At 46.3% G+C, this 25631-nt stretch overlaps 2 protein-coding genes across 6 annotated transcripts in view; both read left to right on the top strand.

Annotated features, from left to right (window-relative positions):
• The window catches only part of Tcf20 (transcription factor 20), a 162901-nt gene extending 150530 nt beyond the window's left edge, over positions 1-12371 (top strand). For 3 of the 5 annotated variants that reach the window (XM_051160085.1, XM_051160087.1, XM_051160086.1), the window contains exons 4-6: positions 5755-5804; positions 6948-7070; positions 12132-12371. In XM_051160085.1, the coding sequence (XP_051016042.1) occupies positions 5755-5804; positions 6948-7031 (134 nt within the window). In that variant the 3' untranslated portion in view covers positions 7032-7070; positions 12132-12371. The remainder of the gene's footprint in view (positions 1-5754; positions 5805-6947; positions 7071-12131) is intronic. The other 2 variants (XM_051160088.1, XM_051160090.1) reach the window with 2 other exon arrangements.
• A 10560-nt stretch (positions 12372-22931) lies between these two features.
• Positions 22932-25350, top strand: LOC127201001 (cytochrome P450 2D27-like). The gene is given in 6 exon segments (XM_051159364.1): positions 22932-23119; positions 23579-23783; positions 23965-24106; positions 24257-24459; positions 24786-24854; positions 25129-25350. Coding segments are annotated over 6 exon segments (1029 nt in total).
• The last annotated feature ends 281 nt before the right edge of the window (positions 25351-25631 follow it).

The following is a 25631-nucleotide window of genomic DNA, read 5'->3' as shown; positions in this document are numbered from 1 at the left end:
AAAAAGTTTGCTTTTGGTAAAGTCTAATTTATCTTATTTTTTTTCTTTTGATGTCATCTTAAGTAATGCATGCTTAATCCAAAGTGTGGTTTTTACGTTAGCCTTTGACTATTTTGTGGAGTAGCAATTCAGATCTGTTTTGTGAGTAGCTGTGCAGTTGTCCTAGTTCTGCTTATAGAATGATCATTCTTCCATCATTGAATGATATGATTTGGACACTTTGTTGAAAGTCGGTTGACCACTATGCGTGGGCTTTCTTGTCCCTATCCATTATTCCACTATCATGATTACTATAGCTTTGCAGTGGGTTTTAAAAATGAGAATGATAGGATGCTTACTTTAGTATGTGCAAGGCCCTGGGTTCATTCTCCAAGTACCCCACCCCCAAGATTATTTTGACTATACTGGGTCTCTCTTTGTTCCATATGAAATTCATCATCAATCTACTCATTTTTGCAAAAAGACAAATTTTTGATAGGGTTTTCGCTGATCTGTATATGAATTGGAAAGTATTGTTATCTTAAGTTGTAGAAAATTGGATGAAACTGGAAACTATATTGGGCAAAGTAATTCAGACTTAGACAAATACTACATTTTCTCTCATGCAAATCTTATATTCTAATTTAGTGTGTGTGTGTGTGTCTGTGTGTGTGTGTGTCGGTATGTATGGATGTTAATCACAATTGAAAGGGAGACTATGAAAGAAGGAGTAGTTAGCAGGGAGGGAAAAGGAATTATAGAATATTTGTGACATGAAAGGTGGAGGACTGGTTTTTGAGGGGAAGAAAAAGACAGGTGGAGTGGAGAATGGGGCAGATCAAAAATAATATATGAAAATGCTGCAGCGGGGCCTATTGCTTTGACTCAGGGGAAGTTGTGATGCATGTGCGGCACTGGGGTGGCAGGTTGCTCTATCACAGTCCCACGTCATTCCCTTGAGACAGGGTGTCACTGAACTTGGAGCTTACCGTTTTGTTTTTTTGAGCTGGGCTGCCTGCTAGCAAGCCCCACTGATGCTCTGGTCTGTTTCCCCCATCCCTCAGCAGTGGGAGTACATGTGTGATGTCCTAGTTAGGTTTCTCTTTTGCTGTGATTAAACACTGACCAAAACCAGCCTACCTCGGCTGGCAGCCCATTGCTAAGGGCAGGAACCTGGAGGCAGGAACTAAAGCACAGACCACAAAGGAATGTTGCTTACTGGTTTGCTTTTAATGGCTTGCTCAGCTTTCGTTCTTTTTCTTTTTTCCTTTCTTTCCCCCTTTTCAACCTATTTTTATTTTATATGAATGCGTGTTTACCTACATGCATGTCTGTGCACCATGTACATACCTGGTGTCCTCAGATCAAAAGAGAGCATCGGATCCCCTGTAACTGGAATTAACAGCTGGTTATAAGCCACTATGTGGGTGCTAGGAATCACAGCCGGCTCTTTTAACCACTGTGCCATCTCTCCTGCTCCTTAGCTTGTTTTTCTATATAACCCAGGGCCACTTTCCTAGGTGTGGCATTTTAGGGGAGTTGGGCCTTCCCATGTCAGTCATTAGTCAAGAAAATGCCACACAGACACTACCAGAGGCCAATATTATAAGTTGATCTCTCAGGCAGATCGCTGTGAGTTCGAGGCCAGCCTGGTCTACAAAGTGAGTCCAGGACAGCCAAGGCTAACACAGAGAGAACCTGTCTCAAAAAAACAAAAAATAATTAAAAAAAATAATAATAATAAAATTGATCTCTCAATTTAGTTTTCCTCTTACCCTGGTGACTAGTTTGTATCAAGTTGACATCCTTCATGCCCTTCCTGTTCTTCTAACGTCTTTTCTCCAAGTTTCTATTAGAGGCACTAAAAAGAACAAGAATGGTATGGAGGATTTAAAAAGACACGGACTGCGGGGATAGGTAGGAAGTAAAGAGCCTCAAACCATTATTTCAAGGGATTTGGGTTTTAAATTGTCATTTTCTCATCTTTCCCCCCTTCTCTCTCCTTCCTTCTCTCCCTCTACTTTTATTCTACCCCCCCCCCCAATAGATAGGTTCTCATGTAACCCATCCATGCCTCAAATTCACAGCTTTCAGGGATAACCTTGAACTGATCTTCACCTTCTCTGCCTCCTAAGTGCTGAGAGTGTAGCCACACACCTCCATGCTTGGCCTCACTCTCCCTCTTAACAAGTTTTCGTGTTGTTTGAACTGTCACCCTGGCTTGTGCTCTGGCTAAGTCTTCTTGAGTCAAGCATCTACATGTTGATTGTGTTGCTTGTCGTTACACCAGAACATCTGGTTTCCTTCATTTGAAACTTCCCTTAAATGGGCATTCCCAAGTGTTAAGTTGTGCGGGGGCGGGAGGGGGAGCAGTTTGGGAATTGTATAGTAGTTACTGTCCCAGTCGATGGCTGGATAAGCAGTGGTCTCCCACACAGAGACTGGTCAGAAACAGAAGCTTACATACCTAGACAGGTAGCCACACTCACTCCAGGTTCACAACATCAAGGCCCCTGGGGTGCTGTTCCTGCCTCCAAGTCTACTTTCTGGTACAGTTTCTCAGGGTAAAGCACACTCCTCACTGGAATGTTCCATAGTAGTGGCAATGCTCTGGAGTGGTAGCTGCAGCCATGTGTGACCATTGAGTACTTAAAAATATGGATAGTGGGATTGTGTGTGTACTTCAGAAAAAACTTTCATTGCTGGAATGTCTCCAGGGAAATAGAATTTTGTTGTAGGAGGTTCTGTGACTCCTGCAGTTTCCCCACCTGATGTAGTCCCACCTTTCTGACATCATCATTAGATTTTCGGTGTTGGTAGTTAAATTAAGGAGAGTTTGGCTCCGGGTAGAGGGTCCAGTAACAAGAACATGAGTTTTGATTCTGGGAAAATGTTTAATGTATTACTACAAAGAACACAACAATTAAGACAAGGAATAAGGATGTGGTAGCTCATTAATAATTCCACTGTGTATAAAGAACCTTGCCTAGAGGGAAAACACAGCTGGAAATTTCACTTTCTGCTGCACACTTTGATGTTTGACTAGTGAGGTGGGAGCCAGGGTGGGTCATGACGACACACAAGGGTCTGGCCTCTCCTGGGAGGAGCTCTCAGCACTGACAAGTCATTTCTAGGGCATGTTAGTCCCCTTTGTGTGCTTCACGAGTGTCTATCTCTACTTGTGTGTGGGTGACATTGCTGAGGTAGATTGCAGCTGAGCTGGTAACCTTGTCTAGTACCCAGGAATCTAAAGGACATATTAGACCCCTCTTCTACCTTGTCCGTATCTGCATTCCACCTGAGTTCTCTGGAGCAAAGTCACACTATCCTTTAAGCTTCGAGGGTAATAAAAGTAGTATTCTCTCCTAGAGGTAGTGTGTGGTGACATTTGTCTCTGGAAACCATATCATTGACTGAACCACCTTATGAGTCTTTTCTAGCTCATGTGGTGATCTGACCAGTTGTTGCTTTGGTATTTACCCTATAGGAATTCTGACCACACCCTGTGGACTTCAAGGTAGTTCCAGAGCCTTAGAAAAAGCAAATCAGGTGACTTGCTGGCTGACTTTGTGGGGACCAGGCACCTGCCAGAGTCCTCAGATGGGATTTCACTGCACTTCTTTGTACTCTTTGCTCTTACCTCAGTAACACCAGGGTTAGATAGAGAATCTCCTCTTTGCTCTTCTAGCTTCTGAGCTGACTGCATATGTTCTGACTTCTGCTAAGAGCTCCTGATGATTCACAGATTTGTATGAGAACAGAAAAGAGCAATTGTCTGTAAGAGTGCTGCTACGGTACAGGTGGGCATGTTCTGGAAGACTTCTTTAGAAGACTTCCATCTCCAGAAGTAATTCCAGAAGTAATGTATACGTACATTGTTTTATTTACATACATTCATTTATTTAACTCAGAAAGGACATTTCCTAACTTTGGGAAACATTTTATCAGTGGCCTGTCACAACTGAGAATAAATGGACCACCTGTGCCTTTTTGATGGTGCCTTTTGCAGCTGATATATGGTCCCTATATCCAGTGGTTTTGTAAACGGTGTGGTATTATGGTGATCAAGCTTCACAGGTGCCCTGTTTGACTGGACCTAGAGACTGGTAGTACAGTGAGTGCTGCTGGAGCTCAGGTGAGGAAAGAATGCTTCCCTGAGAGCTCCAGTTGTCTGTCTCCTGCTGTTGAGAAACTGACTGGCAGATTGGAGCAGCAGGAGTCTTGGTCATGCTGTGTACTTGTGGGTTTTAAATTAACACATTTTGTTTACTGCTATGCTTGTTTCATGCTGGAGGAGAGGCCTGGAGGTTAGTGACAACTGGCAGAGTTCTTGAGCCTTGATCTGAGAAAGTCTACCCTGTAGATGAGGTCATCTGAGACTCCAGAAACAGATAATACTGAAGTGAGCCACAGTTGTCTTAACTGATTTATTTAGGATCCTGAAGACATGAGTTTTCATTTGTGTGTTTCTCTGCTTCATATGTACTATTACACTTGAAATCTGTGGCTCTATAGGCTGCTAATCTGGATCTCATTGTAAACTGGTTAAATAGTAAGGTTAATAAGGTGAGTGCCATGGCTGACTCTTGGCTGTGGTGCCTGAGAGCTCTCTGAGAAGTATGGCCAATATTTACTAGCATCTGGCAGCAGTGACCTGGCTGTCAGTCTGTCAGAGCTGTGATGTACAGAGTAAATTCATGAATAGATTTACCTGCCTGTTCCACACACTGCCCTGGGGCCTTGAAGCTGGACCTCCTGAAGGCACACATGCTCTTGCTGTCACCATGTTAACCCTTGGAACTCATCATTTTTTTCTCCAGGGATTAAAATCATCCTTGTGGGACTTTACTTTCCTTCTGAATTGTTCAGTGTGGATTGTGTGATTGTAGCAGGAATGTCTTCCTTGTCTCTCTCTGGGGGCTGTGGGATGCAGGTGACAGCAGGGGTTCCAGGCCTGGTCACCTTTCTGTCTAGAATACTAGGCTCTCTGTACAGCAGACAAAAGGGTCGCTGTATTTCACGTGATTCTTAAAGAGGCTCTGCATCAATCCTGTGGGAAACACTATTTTGGAGATTAGATTTGATTGTTAAATATTGTCACTTTGAAAATATAGAGAAAAGAGTTTTAATAGAAATCACCTGTTTTCCTACAAGAAGAGAGCCACTAATACATTTGTGTGGAGTTCTTTTAAGACTTAAATAAATATAACATGTATATCTTGGCTGTTGTTGATGATATGGTTATTTACCTATATCATCAGCCATTTTAAAGTGCTAGTTTTGTTTTTTTTTTTTTTTTTTTTTTGTACCATAGATTATTTCCCATTAGGAACTACAATGTAATCAAAGAAGCAGAGAACAAGAGAAAAATAATTGTGTGTCTAAAGCGCAGATCCAAATAATGTTGAGTGTCCAGTGACTTGAAACTTGAAATCCAGGCAGATTCAAAACTCCTGGAAATCCTTTATCTGCAAGGGGAAGAAAGATAGCAGGACAAGGTCTCCACTCCAGCCACCATGTTAACACTTCATGGCAGTTTCCTGGAGAAGCCACTAAGCATAACAAACCTGGAGAAAATGCACATGTCCAATGGCATCTAGCTTTTCCACAAGTGCTGTCAGTTTTTTCATATTAAGAAAAAGTGTTGCATATGTACATTTGGGATTTAGGAAGGAAATAAATCAGTTTGTGTCTTCTTAGGTTCATATCCATCAGTCCAGCCAGTATAGCTATATTTTGTTAAGCATAGTCTTATTGGACTGTCTTGTTTTGTAGATTGTTTGCTGCATGAAGAGAACTTCTCGGTGAGGTGCCCCAAGCACAAGGTGAGTCCCGGAGCACAGCACTCTCAGTCGCACTGGCTGTGTAGGTGGGGAATGGGGGCAAGCCCCAGGCATTGGACAGCTTCACCCATGCCTGTCCCAGCACATACTTCTAGCTATAACCTTCTTCTGGCCTTTGGAAGGTGGAGGGTCACTGAACTAAAGGAACCCCTGGGGTACGGGCCCAACACCCTTCATGGTAGGTCGGGAAGAGGTGTGGGTTTTTGAGGGGAATATCTGTTTATTAGGAGAAATTAAAAGATCAGACTCAGCTAGGAAGTGGTGGTGCCTGCCTTTAATCCCAGCACTCAGGAGGCAGAGGCAGGTGGATCTCTGTGAGTTCGAGAACAGCCTGGTCTACAGAGTGAGTTCCAGGACAGCCAGGGCTACAAGAGAAACTCCAAACAAATGAAGATCAGACTCAATGACACTATCACTGCTTTTTTTCTGAGTTTAGTAGAACTCCATCCAGTTTGTGGATCAATTTATAACATGTTGGTGCAAGGCCTGGTCTAGAAACATTCCTGGTCTAGACTAGGAAACAGAGCCAACTCCAGATCATTGTCTCTCACGTAGTGCAGCAGAAGTGGCCCAGCAGTGCATAGGTGATGGTCTGCCACCACGCCATTTTCCCACTGTGTTCAGTGGTCACTTCCTTTAAGAATGGGTACGGCACACAGAAGTGGGGTAGGATGGGATGGAGGAGGGCCAGAGTGGAGCCTTCTGCCCATGTCTCCTGCACTAGGACCTGTATAACTGAGGTCACACTGACACCTGGTGGTCATTGACCACTGAGTCCCCAAATAGGGGACTAAATACTTAAATACTAAAATAAAATACTAAAAATGTCATCTGTAGAGGACTGTCCTCAGAATGCTCCTGAGAGATTATGCTTTCTTTTAAGAATAATTTTCAGAGATGGATCTTAGGATCAGACAGTATTCTCTTTATTTTTACTTATGATCACATTTTACCTCAGAAAGCCCAGTCTGGGTTTCTCTTGTTTGTCATTCAGTACTGATTCTGCTTTTTTATTTCCTTTTCCATGTGCCGTTCCTGTCCTTCCATCTACCCTCCCTGGTTCTCACACTTCGTATTTCCTGTTCTGTCCCTCTTGTCTTGTCTCTTGGCTTTGGCCGGCATCAGCCTCCCCTTCCATGCCCTCTCCCCCCTTTGCAGAACAAGACCGCGAAAGGCAGCCTCAGCACAGAGCAGTCGGAGCGGGGGTGAGGGGGGCAGTGTGCACATGGGAATGGACAGCAAGCACAGGTGAGTTGGGGCCTGCTGAGCTCCCACCACCTCCTCACGCAGCTCCATGTGTCCTGGTCTCCGGTCTCTTATGGCTCCAGGCTGCACCGACAACACTTAGGCCTGTGGATTAATAAAGTAGAACAGAGTAGCTTCCCATGTTATTTAGATTCCTGGATGTCTGCAGGAAGGTAGCGGAGGCTTCAGAACCATCCGCTACCAATTGGAGTCAGGGCAACTGAAGTTAGCCCTTTTGTGAAGAGCTGACAAATGAGCCTTTGAGTGGTATCCTAAAGGCAGAGCTTGTAGGACGACCCTATGGGTGAGGATCTTGTGCCAGCAGCCTGCTCTTTTGACTCTGTCCTAGAGGAGACTCTAACCAGTGGTCACTTCTTTCTTTTTTTTTTTTAAACTACATTCTGGTAAGGCTTATTATATATCATGTTTTCTTCTGGGAGGGAAAAAGCAACAGAATATTCCCCAAATTTTATTATTTGTAATCCCACCCTACTACTGTGAAGATTTTGTTTTGTTTTGTTTTGTTTTTTGAGACAGGGTTTTTCTGTGTAGCCGTGTATCCCTGGCTGTCCTGGACTCACTTGGTAGAGTAGGCTGGCCTCAAACTCTCAGAGATCTACCTGCCTCTGCCTCCCTGAGTGCTGGGATTAAAGGTGTGTGCCACCGTGCCCAACTCAGAATTCCTTTTTTATTTTTATTTTTTTTGGTTTTTCGAGACAGGGTTTCTCTGTAGCCTTGGCTGTCCTAGACTCGCTTTGTAGACCAGGCTGGCCTCAGGAATTCCTTTTTTTAAAAAGCACAAAGAGAAAGAAATTTCAGAGATTTGCTGGACTTCATCACCGTGTTTAATTCTGTTGTTAACAGTGTTGAGGGATTAAGCTAATGGTGGCGAGTGTCCTCATGCAGCCATAAGAATGCAGCTTGGAGGACATGGGTCCTGGAAGCTTGGTTCATCCTCTCTGCCCTGCTCTGTCACTGAGGGATGAGAAAAAGTAGGGTATAAAGAGAACAGAACTGAGGTGGCCATGGTGGCGCACGCCTTTAATCCCAGCACTCAGGGAGGCAGAGCAGGCGAGCCCTGTGAATTCGAGGCCAGCCTGGTCTACAAAGCGAGTCCAGGACGGCCAAGATAACATAGAGAAACCCTGTCTCAAAATAGAGGGGTGGGGGGAGAACACAGACCTGACATGGCATGAGGCCTTCTGCATACAATTGCAGAGGTACTAGCTGTCTGAAGTATTCTCTGAGGGGTCTTATATCGAAATGGGGGTCCTCTGCTCCTACAGCTTCCCTGATTACAACTGGTTGGTTCTCCTCCTCCAAGAAAATGTTTGTTTAATTGGTGGTTAATTTACTAACGTCAGAGAAAGCTGCTTGCACACCTGTTGTGGCATAGGTCTGGATTCAGATTGGGGCTCCCTGGTGGGGGTGCTGAGTACTTTGCTGTAGTTCCTTTTTTCTTTGCCAGCCTCTTCCAGGGAGCAGGGTTGGCAACACCTGCCGCAGAACAGAGTATGAAAGGTGAATGGGCACCATTTTTCTTGTTCTTTGGATACCCAAACTTAGGAAGACTTTGGACTGACAAAAAGGCATTGTCAGCTCTGCATGTCTAGAAGCTACTGGTCCTTACTGGCTGCGTCCTTTTCCTTCCTGGCATAGCGCTGTGGCTCTCAAGATAAAGTAGGTGACTATATATGTAGGTTTTGGAGAACCATTTACATTTGCCCTTCAGTGGGATTCATGAGTTTGAATGTCACTGTGCCTAAGCAGGCTCTGTAGTCTATGTCAGTGTCTTTATAGGCCCTGATGGTTAGAGTCAAACTCTAAGGGGGGGCATGAGATAGAGTCCTGAAGTGGGTCCTGGAAGGCTTGGCTGACATGAAAACCAGTTCATTTGGAATTTAGTTTTGTCCTGAATTCTAGCCCAAGTTTTAGACATCTGGACCTTGGTGACTCATCTGTTGGGTACCTTGGTCATCACCACTACTCATTCTTGGGCTCTTCCACCTCCAGCCCTGGACTTTGAGTAGAATGGTGCTGCTGGTATCTAGCCATAATAGACCTGACCATCATGTTGGGGTGGGCCTCAAGTCTGTTGAGGTTGTAACAGTCACCTATTGAATAAAAGGAAAGACCCAATCTTAATATCTGGAATATTCTTTGTGTAAACTCTTACCACAATGTAAAATTATTTTCTTGGTTTGTCTGTTCAGTTTGTCTGAGTTTAGTCAGTGTCCTTCAAGTGCCAAACATTTGCTAAAGTCTCAGTGGTCAGGGACAAAAGCCTACTACTGTCCTCATGCTCAGGATGGAGAGCCACCATTAGTGAGGACCTACACGGCCAGGGAAAGGACAGTGAATGTGCTGTCCTGACCTACTGGTACCCTACTTTCCCACACAGAATTGTAAGGAAAGGGCTGTGTGGCTGAGGTTAAAGCCAGTTGATATCTCTATGGTCTGTTTCCTGTGTAAAAGCAGAAAGAATAATAATGACCTGAGGAGGATTTGGCAACCCCTCAGCAAATACTGAACACACTGGCCGCTGCATGCTACCTACCCAGCTGGGTGTTTGTGAGAGCTACAACTGCTCTGTATAACATGAAATACCCAGAGCTAGAGGCTAGAAGATGCTGCTCCAGCATGTGGAGGGTGTGCATTTGTCTCTGCCGGGCTAAGAATGTAGGATAAGTAAGTTCCTGGACAATTGCCCAGTAGGCCACCTCCTACCCATTTCTGGGGATGAGAAAGCATCATAGTAGGCCTGTGATGTTAAGATTGTTACTCTCTGGCTTCATTGCAGGTTTGGACAGGGGCTCCTGTACATGGCTTCTTTACTGGGTCCTGAGATGCAGTAGATAGGGAATAGAAACCATTTGAAGTAATGCTCTGTCCTGAGTGCTAGGAATACCACCTACACACATGCCCTGCACAGAGCAGCCATGGAAAGAAAGAGATGGCATCCTCCCTGATTCCTCTGAGCAACATGCAGCCCATCTACAGATGAATAAGTGTCACCCCAATCCTAAGTTCATGCAGGGAAGTGCTGCTGGGGTTACACCTCCAAAAGGAGCCCCTTAGTTTATCACATCTCCCTTAACATCCTAAGTTGATACTGAGTCAGAATTAGGTTTCTCTCAACTCCTCGCTCTAGGTAGGGATCATACATGTCCATCAGAGAGGAGACTGCCTCTGAATCAGGCATAGTTGAGCTGAATGGTAACTGCTATCGTTAGGAGAGTCGGGCTGAAAGTTTGGTGTCGAAGGATACAAAAGAAGCCCTCTCAGGTTCAGGCCCAGGGTACGTGGGGCGAGTCCAGAGAGGAAAGTGCAGTGCTCTACCTGCTGAACATCAAGAAGCTCACTGTTTTGTGGTTGTGAAGATAGAACCCCAAGTCCCAGGCAAGAGCTCTGCTACTGAGCTACCTTTGTCATGTCACCATTCTTGGTGATAAACAGTTTGGTTTTTTCAGCATCCCCTTCCCTTACTCCCCCAAGTGCTGTGATTACAGACAGTAGCCACATGCTTAGTGAGATTTAGAGAGAATATTGACTATCTTCAGGTTGGAATGGCAGAGAACTTGCTTGACATAGGTCTGAGGCCTAGCTACCTCCTCTCAGCCATGTCTCGTGCAATGAAACACAGTCCCTGGAAACCCAGAGTTAATAAAGGCTCAGGTAGCTGTAAACCCTAATTCTACATTGAACTAGCCACATGCTTTGGGCTGCAAACTTGAACTTGAGCTTCCTCATCTTGAAGACAGATTCAAGGTACCCTGTGCCATCATAAAACACTTGCATTCCCAGAGCTGGAGTCTGGGTTGCAGTGTGGGTTACTATATGTATAGATAGATATGTGCCTCTGCAAAGTGTCTTCCTCCTTCCTGCTGTTTTCTGTAAAGCAAAGGGCAGGCGTATATACGTGTGCTTATGAATGGTACATTCCTAGCTCCTTCATAGCTGTTGTTTATTGGTAAGCTTTGCAGAAGCAGGTATGAGGCAGTGGGCCTAGCTTTTCCTGATGTTTATCTGTTGGCAGTGAGAAAAGGAGAGACTTGAGGGGAAAAACAAATCCCAAGAGACACAGAGACAGTGCAGTGATTGGCGAAAGCAAGAATGAGAGTGAGTTGCCATCAGCACTGGCTTTTGGTGTAAATTTTCTGAACTAATTCCTTGGAAACTATTGTGTCTCCCTGATCCCTTCTAATGTAAGGCAGACCATGAGACACTCCTCAGAGTCCCTTGAACAATCCATTTTCCCTACATGGGTCATTAGAACAACCTCCTGGCCAGGCATGGTGGTGCGCACGCCTTTAATCCCAGCACTCAGGAGGATCAATTTGAGTTCAAGGCCAGCCTGGTCTACAAAGTGAGTCCAGGACAGCCAGGGCTACACAGAGAGACCATGTCTTGAAAACAAAACAAACAAAAGAACAACCTCCTGAAACCTGAAATAGTGGAAGAGAGAAGGGCAGAGCCCTCTTGAGCACCTTAGACTTCTGGGGAGCTAAGCTAGCAGAATTAAAACCTCCAGCTCGATGTAAACCCCAGAAAATGGGCTAGAGCCTGTCCCACCTCCCCACTAGAGGCTCCAAGAAGTGTTATTTACATGAATAACAGACTCAACTAGAGACAGATGAGACCTAGTTGTGAACTGCTCTTTCCATAATTTGGGTGGGTGCTCTAGGTTTCATTGACAAGATACTCTTAGCCACTTTTATGAGGACTGAGCCTTGCCACAAGTTGTTGAGCCAGGCACAGACCCTCAGTGCTTACTGGGCTGGCAAAGATACACAGTACTCTGAAGCAAGACCCAGCCACAGAGGTCAAGGAATCCTTTCCTGTTCTGGCCCGTCCATGATAGTCCCATTAGCTTGGATCACTGCTGTGTTAACCCCTATTTGGTCCAAAGCTTAGATGTGTTCAGAATCAGCATCCATCTCCATTACAGAATGCTCTGAATATAAGATGCCTGTTGAAAGCCATATATGTCCTCCCATTGCTACCACAGCTGTGTGAGACCATATAGACCTTCCCAGCACCCAGTATCTACTACTTGTTTTCCAGGTGAGACTGTGGAGATGAGAAGGTGGTGGATACACATGATGGAATGGAATCTTCCTGCTGTGCAACCACACCCTACTCTGTCCTGCCCTGCACCCCCACCCTGCTACGCCTGCCCATGCCAGCACTTCCTTCCTATGTTCTCACATCACACTCAAACTGGTGACACCACAGGAAAGAAAGACACGAGATGTTGGAATGGCTGTTTCCATGGACACAATCTCCATAGTGACAATGTGGGGGGGGGGGGGAGGGGTGGGTTGATGGGGAAAGGGGGGGTTAAAAGGGAGGGATAAAAAATATATATATATAAATCTATTTTTAGTCTGGAAAGACTTTGTTTAAATGAAAGGTGCGCTATCCCTTTTGATTCTATTTTAAAACTATCTAGTTAACTCAAAATTTGTTCCAATGACAATGAAATTTAAATGTGAAATTGAACTGAACAAACTCATCTCATAAAGGATGGGGTGTGGCTTTGCTCTTTAGCAAGTCTCACAACAATTCAGTGAACACTAGACCCACGACCGAAAAAGCAGACAGATGACAACCACCTTCCCCTGGTCAGAATCGTTCTCATTGGGGAAGCAAGGGGAGGGACAGATTGGGGATGCTCATTTTCAAAAGTGCGGGAATGATGTTTAAACACAAATAAATTTTTTCCTTTCCAGAAACACTATTTATTTATTTTTAATTATTTTCCTTTTTTTTTTTTCCCCCTTTATTTTTTTGGTTGGGGGGTGGTGAAATTGGCAGATGCCCCAAGGTCATGGCTGTGTCCTGGATCACTGTGGCCCCACCAAGTAGGTAGAGTAACCTCACAGCAACAGGTATACTTGAGGAATGGCTTGTCTCTGGCGCCCTTTCCTCAGCACATTCCATGTCGCTGGGACCTTGGCTACCCACAGGTTTCGTGGAGCCTCCGCTGCTGAAGCAAGCACGGTCTGGGAGAGAACAGCGGTGTGAACGTGTGGGTAGGTTAGGCTGACCAGAACCACTCCCCTTAACACTCTTTATTGCTTTCATTTTTATAATGGAAAAGGGGGGGCTTGTTAGATATATGGCCCATGATACGTGAATCTTTATGTTGTATTGTTTTTGTTTTGTAAATTGTATAATTTTTAAATATATGAGTTTTAAAAAAAGAAAAAATACAAAAAAAAAAAAATCTTGTTAAGGCCTTAAGAAGGGATATGTGCATCTTTCAGGGGTCACTCTGCCGTGGGGATAAAATAGCTGTTTTACAAACAGTTTTATTAAAAAAAACAAAAATCAAAAAAAAAAAAAATCAAAAAAAAAAAAAAAACCGTAATAAACTTCATTTTAACCTTGTGTCCTTTTTCATTTACTCTACGTGAATGTGTCTCTTCCTTCTCCAAGATGGGCCTCCCAAAGAGGGCCTTGGCTGTACCCCCAGGAGGCCACCATAGGTCCTGATCCCTTTGCTCCCTGGCCTGTTGAAGCTTACATGGTCCTTGGCAGCAGAGCCTGAAACCAAACCCTGGGGTTCTCCTCTGCCTCCTGTGGGGCCATTCTGACTTTCTGAAGTTGACATGAGGGCATGTTCCCAGTCAGCATTAATTTTAAGGGTTGTAAAAGTATAATGTAATGTTAGTGGCCTTTTTTTTTTTTTTTTTTTTAAAGAAAACAAAATATTGGAAGTTGTATTTTGAATTGGAAGTAAGCAATTATAATGAGTTCTTGTGTGCTCATCAATTTGGGCCTGCAGAAAAGGCAGGTTAATTTTGCTTTAATGGCTGTATAAAGCAGTGCAGTCCACTTGTCATCTCACCCACCTGGATGGTGGTATGAGTTTGAGTCCATGTGCCATGTCAGTCAAGGCACTGTGCTCAGGCAGCTGGACAAGACCTGAATAGAAATGATGGTTTTGAGCTTGATGGTGTCTCTCATTGGTAACCTAGATTAACAGTTAAAATGAAATTGATAGATTTCAGATGTCAAAGACTAAGCCATAAAACTTGAAAAATATGTATCTTGAGAGAAATGTTTTCCTGACAGCAGATGTTTGTCATTTGCCTTTTGTTCTTTTGTTCCCTTTCCGTTTCCTGATGGTACCTGAGCACAGCTTCAGTTGTGACTCTTTCTTTCCTTAAACTGATCCAGTGGTCAGTCCCTCCTGCTGGCACTTTCCTGACTTTCGCAGTGCCATGGCTGACTATGCCTTTCAGCTCCTGCAGCTTCTAAGGTGAGTGTGTGTGTATGTGTGTGTGTGTGTGTGTGTGTGTGTGTGTGTGTGTTGTAGTAGGTTTTTTTTTTTTAAGCGGTTTTATGTTCACTATAGTATTGAACAGAAGGTGTGCTCCGATGTGTCTGCATCCTCCACACATGTGCAGCCTGCTTCGCTACTGGTGTCCCGACTGGAGCAGCACATTTGTTGTGAGTGATGACCTTACACGATATGTCATAATCACCCATCATGTCTGTGGTCTACATCAGGTTTGGTTCTGGTACTGCACACTTCATGGGTTCGCACAAATTTATGGTGCCTGTGCACCCCCATTGCTGTCTTACAGGACAGTTTGCTACCCTAAAACATCTGTGCCAACTGCTTCTCCCCTTCCTTCCATCTTCTTATCATTTTCATACTTTTGCCTTTTCCAAAGTGTCAACAAGTTAGTCATACAGTATATAGCCATTTCAGGGTGGCTTTTTCCAGTTTAGTAATGCACATTTATGGTTCTTTTCATGTATTTATGACTACACAGCTCATGTCTTTGTCTAGGTACGCCCAGATTTTCCTGCTCCTTGGTCGCCAAAGGACATTTTGATTGCTTCCAGTTTGGGCAGTTATAGCTGGAGCTGCTGTAAATAGTGTGCAGGCTTCTGTAGGCAGAAGTTTTCAGATCAGTGTGTCGTGTGGTAAGGGTGTTGCTTTGTTGTAAGCAACTGCTAAACTGCCTTTTGTGTACCATTTTGTATTCCTATTACCCATGAATAGGAGTCCTGTTGATTGACAGCCTCGCCAGCATCTGGAGTCGTCCTTTACGCTGACCATGCTGGTGCGGTTGTAGTAGACTGTTTTCAGTACTCTTTAAAAACAATTTGTTTTGTTTCATTCTGTGTATCTGAAAATTGTGCATGCAGCTTATGACTGTGTGCTACATGTGTGCCAAGCACCTGTAGAAGGTCCTCTGGGAATCAGCCAGTGTTCTTAGTCGTTTAGCTGTTGGGCCATTTCTCCAGGCCCTCCTTTAAATGCATGTTAAAATTGTAAGAGTTGTGGGGTTTTTTAAGAAGTATGAATATATTAATTATGGTTTATATTTTTTTTCAGTGGCGTTGAATTTATACATGTTACCCTGCAACTAAGATCCAAAAAATGACGAAACTGCCTATTAAACCACTCCCTATGAGTTTGGTTCTACTTTGCTGGTTTTACTACCTGTAATCTGTGACTCCCCCTAGTGATAGTTGTTGGGACTGCAGCTCAAGATGCTGCCCATTTGGCACTCTTGGGGAGGAGCTGAGTATTGAAAGATTCTTCCCTATGACTTAGCTACTACCCCCGATAAAGAAAGGAAGAAGTGTCAGAAAAATGCTCAAATTTAACTCCTCTTAATGGACCTACACTGGCTGACTACAAAGGCTCCTGTTTTCTAGAATTCTCACAAAAGTGTTTGGGTTATATAGGCTCCTGTGGAGCCAGTAGGGCTCAGGTATAGACCTAACTCACTTATTGCTATAGTGCTTTGAAGTTCTGTGTCTGAGACAGTATCCAGAGGGCCCACCAATGCATTGTATATTTTACCCCATGATATAGGGGCAGCTTGAAGTTTCTGAAACAATAAATCTGTACTGGCCATCAGTAGACTATCAAGTGCAAGCATGCAGAGGGGCAGCTCAAAGCAAGTATGTACAGCAGTACAGTGCAATACCACACTTAACTTGATACAGCTTACGTTCTTGTAGCATAAAAACAGTTGAGTCTGAGGACCCTGGGGAGGACTAATAACTTGGCCCGTGCAGTGAGAACAGCAATGCCTACCACATAAATACCAATCGTTGGAAGGCACAAGCCTCATTCTTTAATTTTTCTTGTGGCTGGCCCATCCTAACCACAGGCCTCTGGCATAAGGGGAATATCATTCTCCATATCCCCACCAAAATGAGTTTGGGATGGGCTTGACATAAGATGTAAAGGTAAATGAAGACAGTGATTTCCATTTGAAAAGCACCTGGATCATTGTGTTGGTCCCACAATAGTTATCTGACAGTAACGGAAAGTTTCTCAACCTTCCATGGCCAGATCTAAGAAGTCCCAGGCTGTGAGTCTTGCCTCCCTAATCACTGAGTGGCCTTAGACTTGAACTAAAGATTACATAGACTCCAGCTACCTTTCTCCCACTGCCGTTTGTTGCCCCACTTCCCAGTGGCACTTGCTGCCTTAACATTACTTTCCATCAGCCCCTTGTTTTCTGCAAAAAGGAGGGCCAGAGGCCATGGAGGCTAGCCTGCCCAGCCTGTTCTTCCCTTGTCCCACCTTCATCCTCTAGCACAGTGGTTCTTAACCTGTGGATTGTGACCCCCCCCCCCCTTTGGGGCTGTCAAATGACCCTTCATGGGGGACACATACCCATTATTACATTACAGTTTATAACAGCAAAATTAAAGTTATGAAGTAGCAACAAACTAGTTTTATGGTGTATATGGGGGCCATCACCACAACATGTGGAACTGTATTACACGGTTGCAGCATTGGGTTGAGAACCACTGCTCTGTTTTGATGGTTAACAGCTTGGCTCACCACAAGAGAACAAAAGGCAGCTGTGCCTCTTTTATAAGGTACAAAGCACCTGGGCAATGGTAAGATTCCTAAGTGCCTGGAGTAAGGACCAAGATAGGTTCCCAGAGAATCCAGGAGGCTGTTGTGGCTTCTGGCCATATTTACAGCTCTCTTTTTGCTGCTTGATAATTAACCTGTCCATTACCTTCCCAACCTTGTGCCACTGCCTGAGCTAGACAGCCTGCTACAAGTGGAGTTTGAGAACATGCACGATAATGTGTACAAAGTGGGAGTGTTGGTCGTAAAAGGCCGCAAAAGTCATGGTGCCCTTAGTGGTATACAGTAAATCCGCATACATCCCCCAAAAGAAAGGGATTGCAGGACCTGAGGACCTGTACTTTCCAAGAGCAGAAGTATAAAAAGACAAAGACAAGAAGTGCAGGCTGTACTTCAGATTTGGGATACTGTCAAGACAGCAGTCCTAAGGCCCACGTCCTCAATCCCATCAGAGGATGAGGGTCTTGGTAGAGGAGAGATGTCAGGGTCCAGTGCAGTATTTCAGTCAAGAGTGAGTGGGAAGAGGTTCTGTGGCTGATGTTACAGAGGTCTTGTACCTCAAGGAACTGAGGATAGGTGTGCTGGTTCTGGCACGGCCACTGCTGGCCACCTGTATTGGTATCACTGCTTTGCTGAACTTAGACTTCCCAGCCTCAAGACAACAGATCTCCTACTGAGGATGCAGCCCAGCAGTAGAGCTGTAACCCACACAGCAAAAGCTCATGTGGCAGGTCTGCTTCTTAATACCTGCTGGGGACCTTTACTTGGTAAGTGGTGTTCTTGCACTTCAGCTGCAGTGCTGCTTCAGAGAGCTGATCCGCCTACAGGTAGCATGGAAGCCAGTGGCTGTGAGCAACAGACAAGAAATCACACCAAGGTACTGTTAAATATGGGGAGGTCACCTTAGACCACTCACCAGGTCTCATTCAGTCACAGATCCAAAGTTAAGGAGCTGTGTGTGTATGGGGCAGCAAAGATGGCACAAGAAGGGCTGGTGACCAGGACAGTGGCTACTACTGGGAGTAGTCATATAGCCAATCAATATTACAAAAGCTATTGGATTCTATGGTAGAGCCTACAAAAGAGACATGGTAATATGGAAGGTAGGGGGCAGTGGGTAGAAACTTAGAGTGGTGCTGAACCCAGAGGAAGAAAGATGCTGGGAGCAGAGTACACAGCCAGGAGTGCTTGCTTACATGCACACTACATGTGGTACCCCATGGACCAGAAGCCACAGGAGGATCAGGAGTTGACCCTGTACAACTTCAGCCTGGGCAAGAAACCAGTGGAGCACTGGATGACAGAATTCTCACTGCTTCCTTGCTAGCTGACAAGCCAGTGGGTGGTGGACCAAGGGACAGAAGGAAGGGAGGGGAGAGGCACTAGAGTGCCTCTGCTCAACTCACATCCTTGCTCCCAGGACACCTATAACTCAACCCTAAGCCAAACTGCAGTATGGCTTATCCCTTGTCTATGACTGATACTTAGAATGTGGCGACACCTGTTTAATTAGGATGCTGGGAGAAATGAAGGTGGAAATCGGCTTTCCTGGAACTCTCTCTAGACCAGGCTGGCCTCAAACCCAGAGATCTGCCTGCCTCTGCCTCTGCCTCTGCCTCTCCAAGTACTAGGATTAAAGGTGTGTGCCATTGCCACCCAGAAGTGACAAAATTGATGCAGCCCCAGTAGTAACTACTCATTTTCATTCCCATTCCATTTGCTGAGACAATGCCTCACTACCTTGCACAGGCTGTCCTGGGGAATCTCTAACTTCTTAATTCAGAACAATAAATGCTGAGATCACAAGAACGCATCACACACCCCAGATTTTGTTTGTTACCCTCTTAAACTAACCATGCAAGTAGGAACCTTTGGTGGTTGGGAGCTAGTTACAGCTCTGACCTGTTGCTAAAGCTCTGCGACATGCCATGGTGCTGTGATGTAGATTAGAGTACGAAAATGCATTGTAGAGTCTGAGAATGGTGGCACAGGCCTGTAATCCCAGGACTCTGGGAGCAGAGGCAGATGAAACTCTGTGAGTTTGAGGCCAGCCTAGTCTACAAAACAAGTTCAAGACAGCCAGGACTAGACAGAGAAACCCTGTCTTAAGAAACCAAAAAAAGAAAATGCATTGTAGACTATGCAGTGGGTGTTTAGGATTTAGTCCTATCATGACCCAGAGCTGGGTCTTGTTTTAAAACAAATGTGTTGCTGGGTGTGGTGGCACATGCCTTTGATCCCTGCACTTGAGTTAGTTTGAGGCCAGCCTAGTCTACAAAACGAGTTCCAGTACAGCCAGGACTAGACAGAGAAACCTTTCCCCCACCCCCCACCCCATACATATGTATTTGGGTGCCTGCAGACCAGATCCTGGTGTAGATGATTGAGCCACCATGTGTATGCTGGGAATTGAACTCAGGACCTCTGGAAGAGCAGTCAGTGCTCTTAACCAGTGAGCCATCTCTCCAGCCCCAAGAAACTCTGTCTTGAGAAACAAAAAACTCTAAATTGTGTGTGTGTGTGTGTGTGTGTGTGTGTGTGTGTGTGTGTGTGTGTGTGTGTGTGAGAGAGAGAGAGAGAGAGAGAGAGAGAGAGAGAGAGAGAGAGAGAGAGAGAGAGAGAGAGAGAGAGATTTTCCTCAATCACTTTCCATCTTGCTTTTAGATACAAGGGGCTGCTTTCTGAACCTGGACCTCACCGATGTGGCTAGACTCACTGGGTACTGTACCTAGGTCTTTCCCCCAGGTATAGTACTGGATTACAGGCATGAGCCACTGCTGGGTTCTGAGGGGTGTGAACCTATCAGTTTTGTAAAATGTTTGGCAGCATTTGTGATCTTTTGATATTCCATAGAAATTTTAGGAATTTTGCATCCTGGCAGGAATTGCATTTAATGCTTAGATCCCATTGAGTAACAGGGCTCTGTGTAGACTTTCCTTCCAACTTGTGAACAATAAAGCAAGCCTTCCCGTTTTAATATTCTCTTTAAAGTTTTACTTCTTTGGCCAGGCAGTAATGGCACACACGCCTTTAACCCTAGCACTCAAGAGGCAGGCTTATCTTTGTAAGTTTAAGGCTACTATAGAGTGAGTTCCAGGCCAGCAAGGGCTACACAGAGAAACCCTGCCTCGGAAAAAAAAAATTTTTTTTTTCTACTTGATGCACTCCATTTACATATTGTTCAGTAACTTGTGATTTTGTTGTTGTTTTTGAGACAAGGTTTCTCTGTGTAGCCTTGGCTGCCCTGGACTCGCATTGTAGACCAGGCTGGCCTTGAACTCACAGCAGTTAGCCTGCTGCCTCCTGAGTGCTGGGACCAAAGGCCTACGCCACTACACCTAGCTACTTCTGATGATTTTTATAGGTTACTATACAAATACTTTAGTGTGTGTGTGTGTGTGTGTGCGCGCGCGCGTGCACGCGCGCACGTGTACATCCTCATTTTTGTGTGGAAGCCAGAGGTCAAAGTTGCATGTCGTCTTCAATCCCCCTTCACATTATTGAGCCTTTGCAATGTTTCACTGAACTTGAGCCCACTCACTGAGCTAGACTGGCTGGCCAGCCACTCTGAGCACCCTCCCTTTTCTGCCTCCACTTCTGCAGAAGTGGTTGGTGTATCCAAACGCTTGGAAATGAGCTCATGTCCTCATACTTACACAGCAAGCACCATACTGTGAGAGCCACTGCCCTGCCCTAAAATACTTATTCTTTCTGATGCTATTTTATATATTATCCTGCTTGTCATTCTGTTCTCAGATGGCTCATTGTTAGATTAGGAAAGAGCAAGTGGTTTTCTTGTGTTGACTTTGTATCTTTGTTGAAATTGTTTAATGTTCTCAGATGGTATTGTGAAACCTTCCCTGTTTCCAACATGCACAATAACATCATCTATGATCAAATAGTATGGTCTTCCTTCCTATCTGGGATGCATTGCCTTAAATGAGCTGTGGACTGTGTCTTGCAAACATGCACACACTTCTACTATACTCAGAAGCAAGAGCCTCCACTGTGCCCACTGTCATATTCCATTTGAGTTCAGGTTTTCATAGACTGATGACCCTGCCCCACCCACAAGGAAATAGCACCACAGGGGAACTTGACCGAGTGCTTGCCTTGCTTTCTCCTACACCCCTCTGCCTTGGACTAGATTCTTTGTGGCCAGAAGTCACAGGGCCTATCTGGGTCCCAGAACAGTTTTATCCAACTGCAACTACAGCTAAATGTGTGTAATCTCAAGCATTGGTTCTGTGGCTTGTGATTGCATAGGTCAGGGGTACAGTAACCATCTGGGGATGAAAGCTTCACCAACCCTAAGCGACCTCCAGCCTCCATTGCCCAAACTAAGCCTTCCCAAGGCAGCACTCAAAAGTCATTGTCCTCCCAGTGAGTGAGTCACACTTCCCACCATGCCTAGGAAGAGGTGAACGACCTGGGAACGGCTCCTAGACTCACTGTTGGTCTTCACAATGAAGCCAGCAGAGGGAAATAACCCGCAGGACAGAGTCCAGGAGAGACCTGCCCAGGATCTATTTGTCCAGTTCTAGTGGAGTCCAGAGGACAGAGATTATGTGTTGCCTGTGTACAGAGAATTGCAAATCTGGGAGCACCAGTGACCCCTGATGGCCAGGGACTCAGCTCCAACTTCCTGATGCACACAGGGTGCACCTGTGCAGCTGCCATGAATACAGGACCCCAGTACCCTAGAAGTCACATGACCCCCACAGTGGTTCACATGCCTGAGAGCACATGGACTGAGGGTGAAGGGAAGTAGTGCAAGCAGGCAGATGTTAGCAGAGCATCCAGGTCACCTCCCAAGATCAGGGAACCCTTTACAGCACACAGTGTGTGACCGCTTTCCTGTCAGTACACTTACCTCACAGAAGCTCACTTAGCTGAAACAGGAAAATCAGGCCTGGCCTCGATTATCCCACAAAGGGGTCAGCACCAGTCTGGCCTTCCTGATCAATTTAACAACCTCAACTCTGTACACAAGACTCCCCAGGCTGCAGCCACCTGCCTCCCACTGCCCCTCACCAAAAAAAAAAAAAAAAACAGTGGCGTTTTTGTCCCAGCCAAATGATGTGTTCCACAGTGCCTCTTAAGTTTTTTGTGTCTTGCCAACAAAGTGCTCCTTAAGCCTCCAGGGTGGTCATATCCCAGTCTTCGGCAAACTCCCTCAAAACTCTGCCCATGAGGCATGAGGAAGACACTTTTCCATCCCTTTTATGATGACTGAAGGCACAAAGCTTCACCCGTCAAGAAGGAAACGGTGAAGAAAGTTAGACTGTGGTCTCCATTTGACAAACAGCTGAACACCCTGCTAGCCTCCCACAGTTGGCAGTCTTGTAGCTTTCTCAGGTCAGAGCTAAGAGGTCCCCAGGTTTTGAGTTTGGTGACCTCACACCTGTACTCAAGGCTGCACAGGCTGTAGCTGCCTAAGTCACACTGCCTCCCACTCACCTTGATTCACACTTCACTCCCTTCAGTGGCCCTTGCTGCACAGCGATGGTGCCTATGGTGTCACTCAGACCTTACATCCTACTAGAAAAGTGTTCCACGAAGCCCTAAAAAGGCCTTGTTCCATTCTGAGACAATGTCATCAGGCACCTCAGAGCTCTGCCTGTGTGGCAAATCAGCAGTTGGACTGCTTTGCCTTGTGGTCATGCACATTGAGGCAGGGTCCCCTGGTTATCGCCCACTGTGCTCATCATGCCAAGCCCAACATAACCAATGTGTGCAGCCTCTGTGCATACTGATGCCGCTCCCCTAGATATGCACCCAGGAGAGAAAGGACAGGGGCCAAAGAGGTGGACTTTCCCTGGACTTTTATTTCCCAATACACGCTCTGTTTGAACAGTAAACACAGCTACTTGCCTCAAGGCAGAGCACAGCGCAGCTTTAACCTAGGTACCAGGTCCCCAGTCTGTCCTGAGTGGATCTTTCCTCCTTCTAGGTGTCTGGAGCTGGTGTTCCAACAAAGCCTGGCAAGCAGTGGAGCAACCATGGGGCTGCTGGTTGGAGATAACCTGTGGCCCGTGGTCATATTCACGGCCATCTTCCTGCTTCTGCTGAACTTGATGCACCGGTGCAAGTTCTGGACTGCCCGCTACCCACCAGGTCCTGTGCCACTCCCTGGGCTGGGCAACTGTTGCAAGTGGACTATGGGAACATGCCATACAGCTTCCACAAGGTGAGTGAGAGGTGCTGTGCAGTAGAATTCATGCTGCCCCCAGGCAAGCATAGAGCTGCTGGCACCACAGGATAGACAGGAAGATGGGCCTAGAATGGTAGAAGGCTTCTTGGGAAAACAAAGTGGCGAAGATGTATCTTCTGGAATCTCTTGCTCTTGTGTGGTCTCAGGCCTGGCTCTCCATCTAAGGGGTCCAAGGAGCTGGCAAGGTCACAGCTGAATAGTCAGATCTGAGTCCTTTGCTGAATTTCAAAGATATGGTTCCCCAAGCTACAAAGTTCCATAGCATAGGCTGGGCATGTAGGTCAGTGATAGAGCATTTGCCCAGTGTAGGGCAGGACAAGGTTCAATAATGAGTACCATTCAAACTACACACGCGCATGCACGCGCGCGCGCGCACACACACACACACACACACACATACACCATTAAATAATGACTTCTCAATTGAAATAAAAGCAATAGACCGCTTGTGTTTCTGTCCCAGGTGCTGAACTCACTCCCAATGCTCCTTCACATCCCTGGGCTGCCTCACACAGCCTTCCCCAAACTGAGTTCATTCATTGGCTCCCTGGATAAGATGTTGATTGAGCACAAGACAAGCTGGGATCCTGCCCAGCCACCTTGAGACCTGACTGATGCTTTCCTGGCTGAGATGGAGAAGGTGAGGGACAGCTCCAAGAGATCCAGGCAGGGGCTGTGGGCTGAAGTCCTGTGAGCTGTGAGGCCAGGTGGGTGGGGCCCTGTGTATCTCCAAGTGACTCAGCACCTGGGGTGCCTGGGGACAAGGGAGGCCCTCGTGGGGTTCCTCTCCCCACTGAGCCCACCCTTTCTGCCTGGCCCAGGCCAAGGGGAGCCCTGAGAGCAGCTTCAATGTCGAGAACCTGCGCATGGTGGTGACTGACCTGTTCACCGCAGGGATGATGACCACGTCAACCACGCTGTCCTGGGCCCTGCTGCTCATGATCCTGCACCCGGATGTGCAGCGTGAGCGTGGCTGAGCTAGGAGGGAGGGCAAGCGGAAAAATAAAGACATACTGAGAAACTAGTGGCTCCAGCTTTAGCTTGACTCACAGTCCCACAAGTCTGATGGGCGTCTTAACCCACCAGTCAAGAAGAAGCTGCCCCTTCACTAAGGGGATGCTGTTCCTCCCTGGCACGTCCAGGAAGAGATTGAAGTCATAAGGCAGACGTGGCGCCCAGAGATGGCCGACCAGGCCCGCATGCCCTACACCAATGCTGTCGTCCATGAGGTGCAGCGCTTTGGGGACATCGCCCCATTGGATTTTCCACACATGACGTCACGTGACATTGAAGTACAGGGCTTCCGCATCCCTAAGGTAGGCATGGCCACCCTTGTCCCAGCGTCTCCACCAGGCAAACAAGAGTCAGGAAAGTACAAGACCACCACAGTCTGGAATTCCACATGGTGACGGGACCTACATGGGTGTGAGTACGCTGCAGCCATTGCCCAAGAACCCCTAGGGAAGTGAGAAGCCCAGTGAAGTGAGACACAGGGATTTTAGGGAGCACTGCACATGGGGGGAGATTTGTCACAAGGCCTTGAATGGCACCAGAGGCAGCTGAGAGGCTCCAGGTAGGGGCCTGAGCTGTAATTAGTTGTAAACCATCCTCTGGGTTCTGGAAATCAAGCCAGAAGACTCAGTGGTCTTCACTGCTGAGCAATCTCTACACCCCCCCCCCTTCCCCTTTTAACAGTGCTACTCTGAGCCGGGCGTGGTGGTGCACGCCTTTAATCCCAGCACTCCGGAGGCAGAGGCAGGCGGATCATTGTGAGTTCGAGGCCAGTCTGGACTACAAAGTGAGTCCAGGGCAACCAAAGCAACACAGAGAAACCCTGTCTCGAAAAACTAAACAAACAAACAAAAAAATGGTGCTAGTCTGAGGTAATAGTGTCCTTTACCCCTTAATAAAGCTCTGTATGTGGCATGTTAGGTGGGTGACTTCTCATGATTATGAGTGACTCGTGATCACACCTCATGGAGCAGGGTTTCACTGGACATTTGCATGCCATGCACACGGTCCTACATCCTGATGGCCTCCACCTGGACATGGGGCTCTTCTTCCTCTTCTTCACCTGCCTCCTGCAGCGCTTTAGCTTCTCGGTGCCCGATGGACAGCCCAGGCCCAGCAATTATGGCGTCATTGCAGTTCCGGTTGCCCCCTCCCCCTACCAGCTCTGTGCTGTGCTGCGCCAGCAGGGACACTAACTGCAGTCCTGTTCCTCAGGAAGGGCCAAGCCACACACAATAAACCAGTCTTGTGGCCACTGCTGTTTCCTGCTCTCAACTCAGTCTCTGTCCCTGCTGGGTCCTCAGACAACAGTCTCCATCTGACCTTTGCCACCTGACTGATCCCTCCCCAAGGGACAACGTGAAAGCTGGGGTGAAGGGGGTGCTGAGCCTGGAGCATGCGCACAGGGCTGCAGTTTCAGCACTTGGGAGCCTGAGGCAGGGGATGACGGGAGTGAAGCTGTCCTAGGATAGACAGC

Source organism: Acomys russatus, chromosome 17, assembly GCF_903995435.1.
Source record: "Acomys russatus chromosome 17, mAcoRus1.1, whole genome shotgun sequence".
NCBI lineage: Eukaryota > Metazoa > Chordata > Mammalia > Rodentia > Muridae > Acomys > Acomys russatus.
Note: the sequence above shows the minus strand (reverse complement) of the source record. Positions and strands in the feature narration are given on the sequence as shown.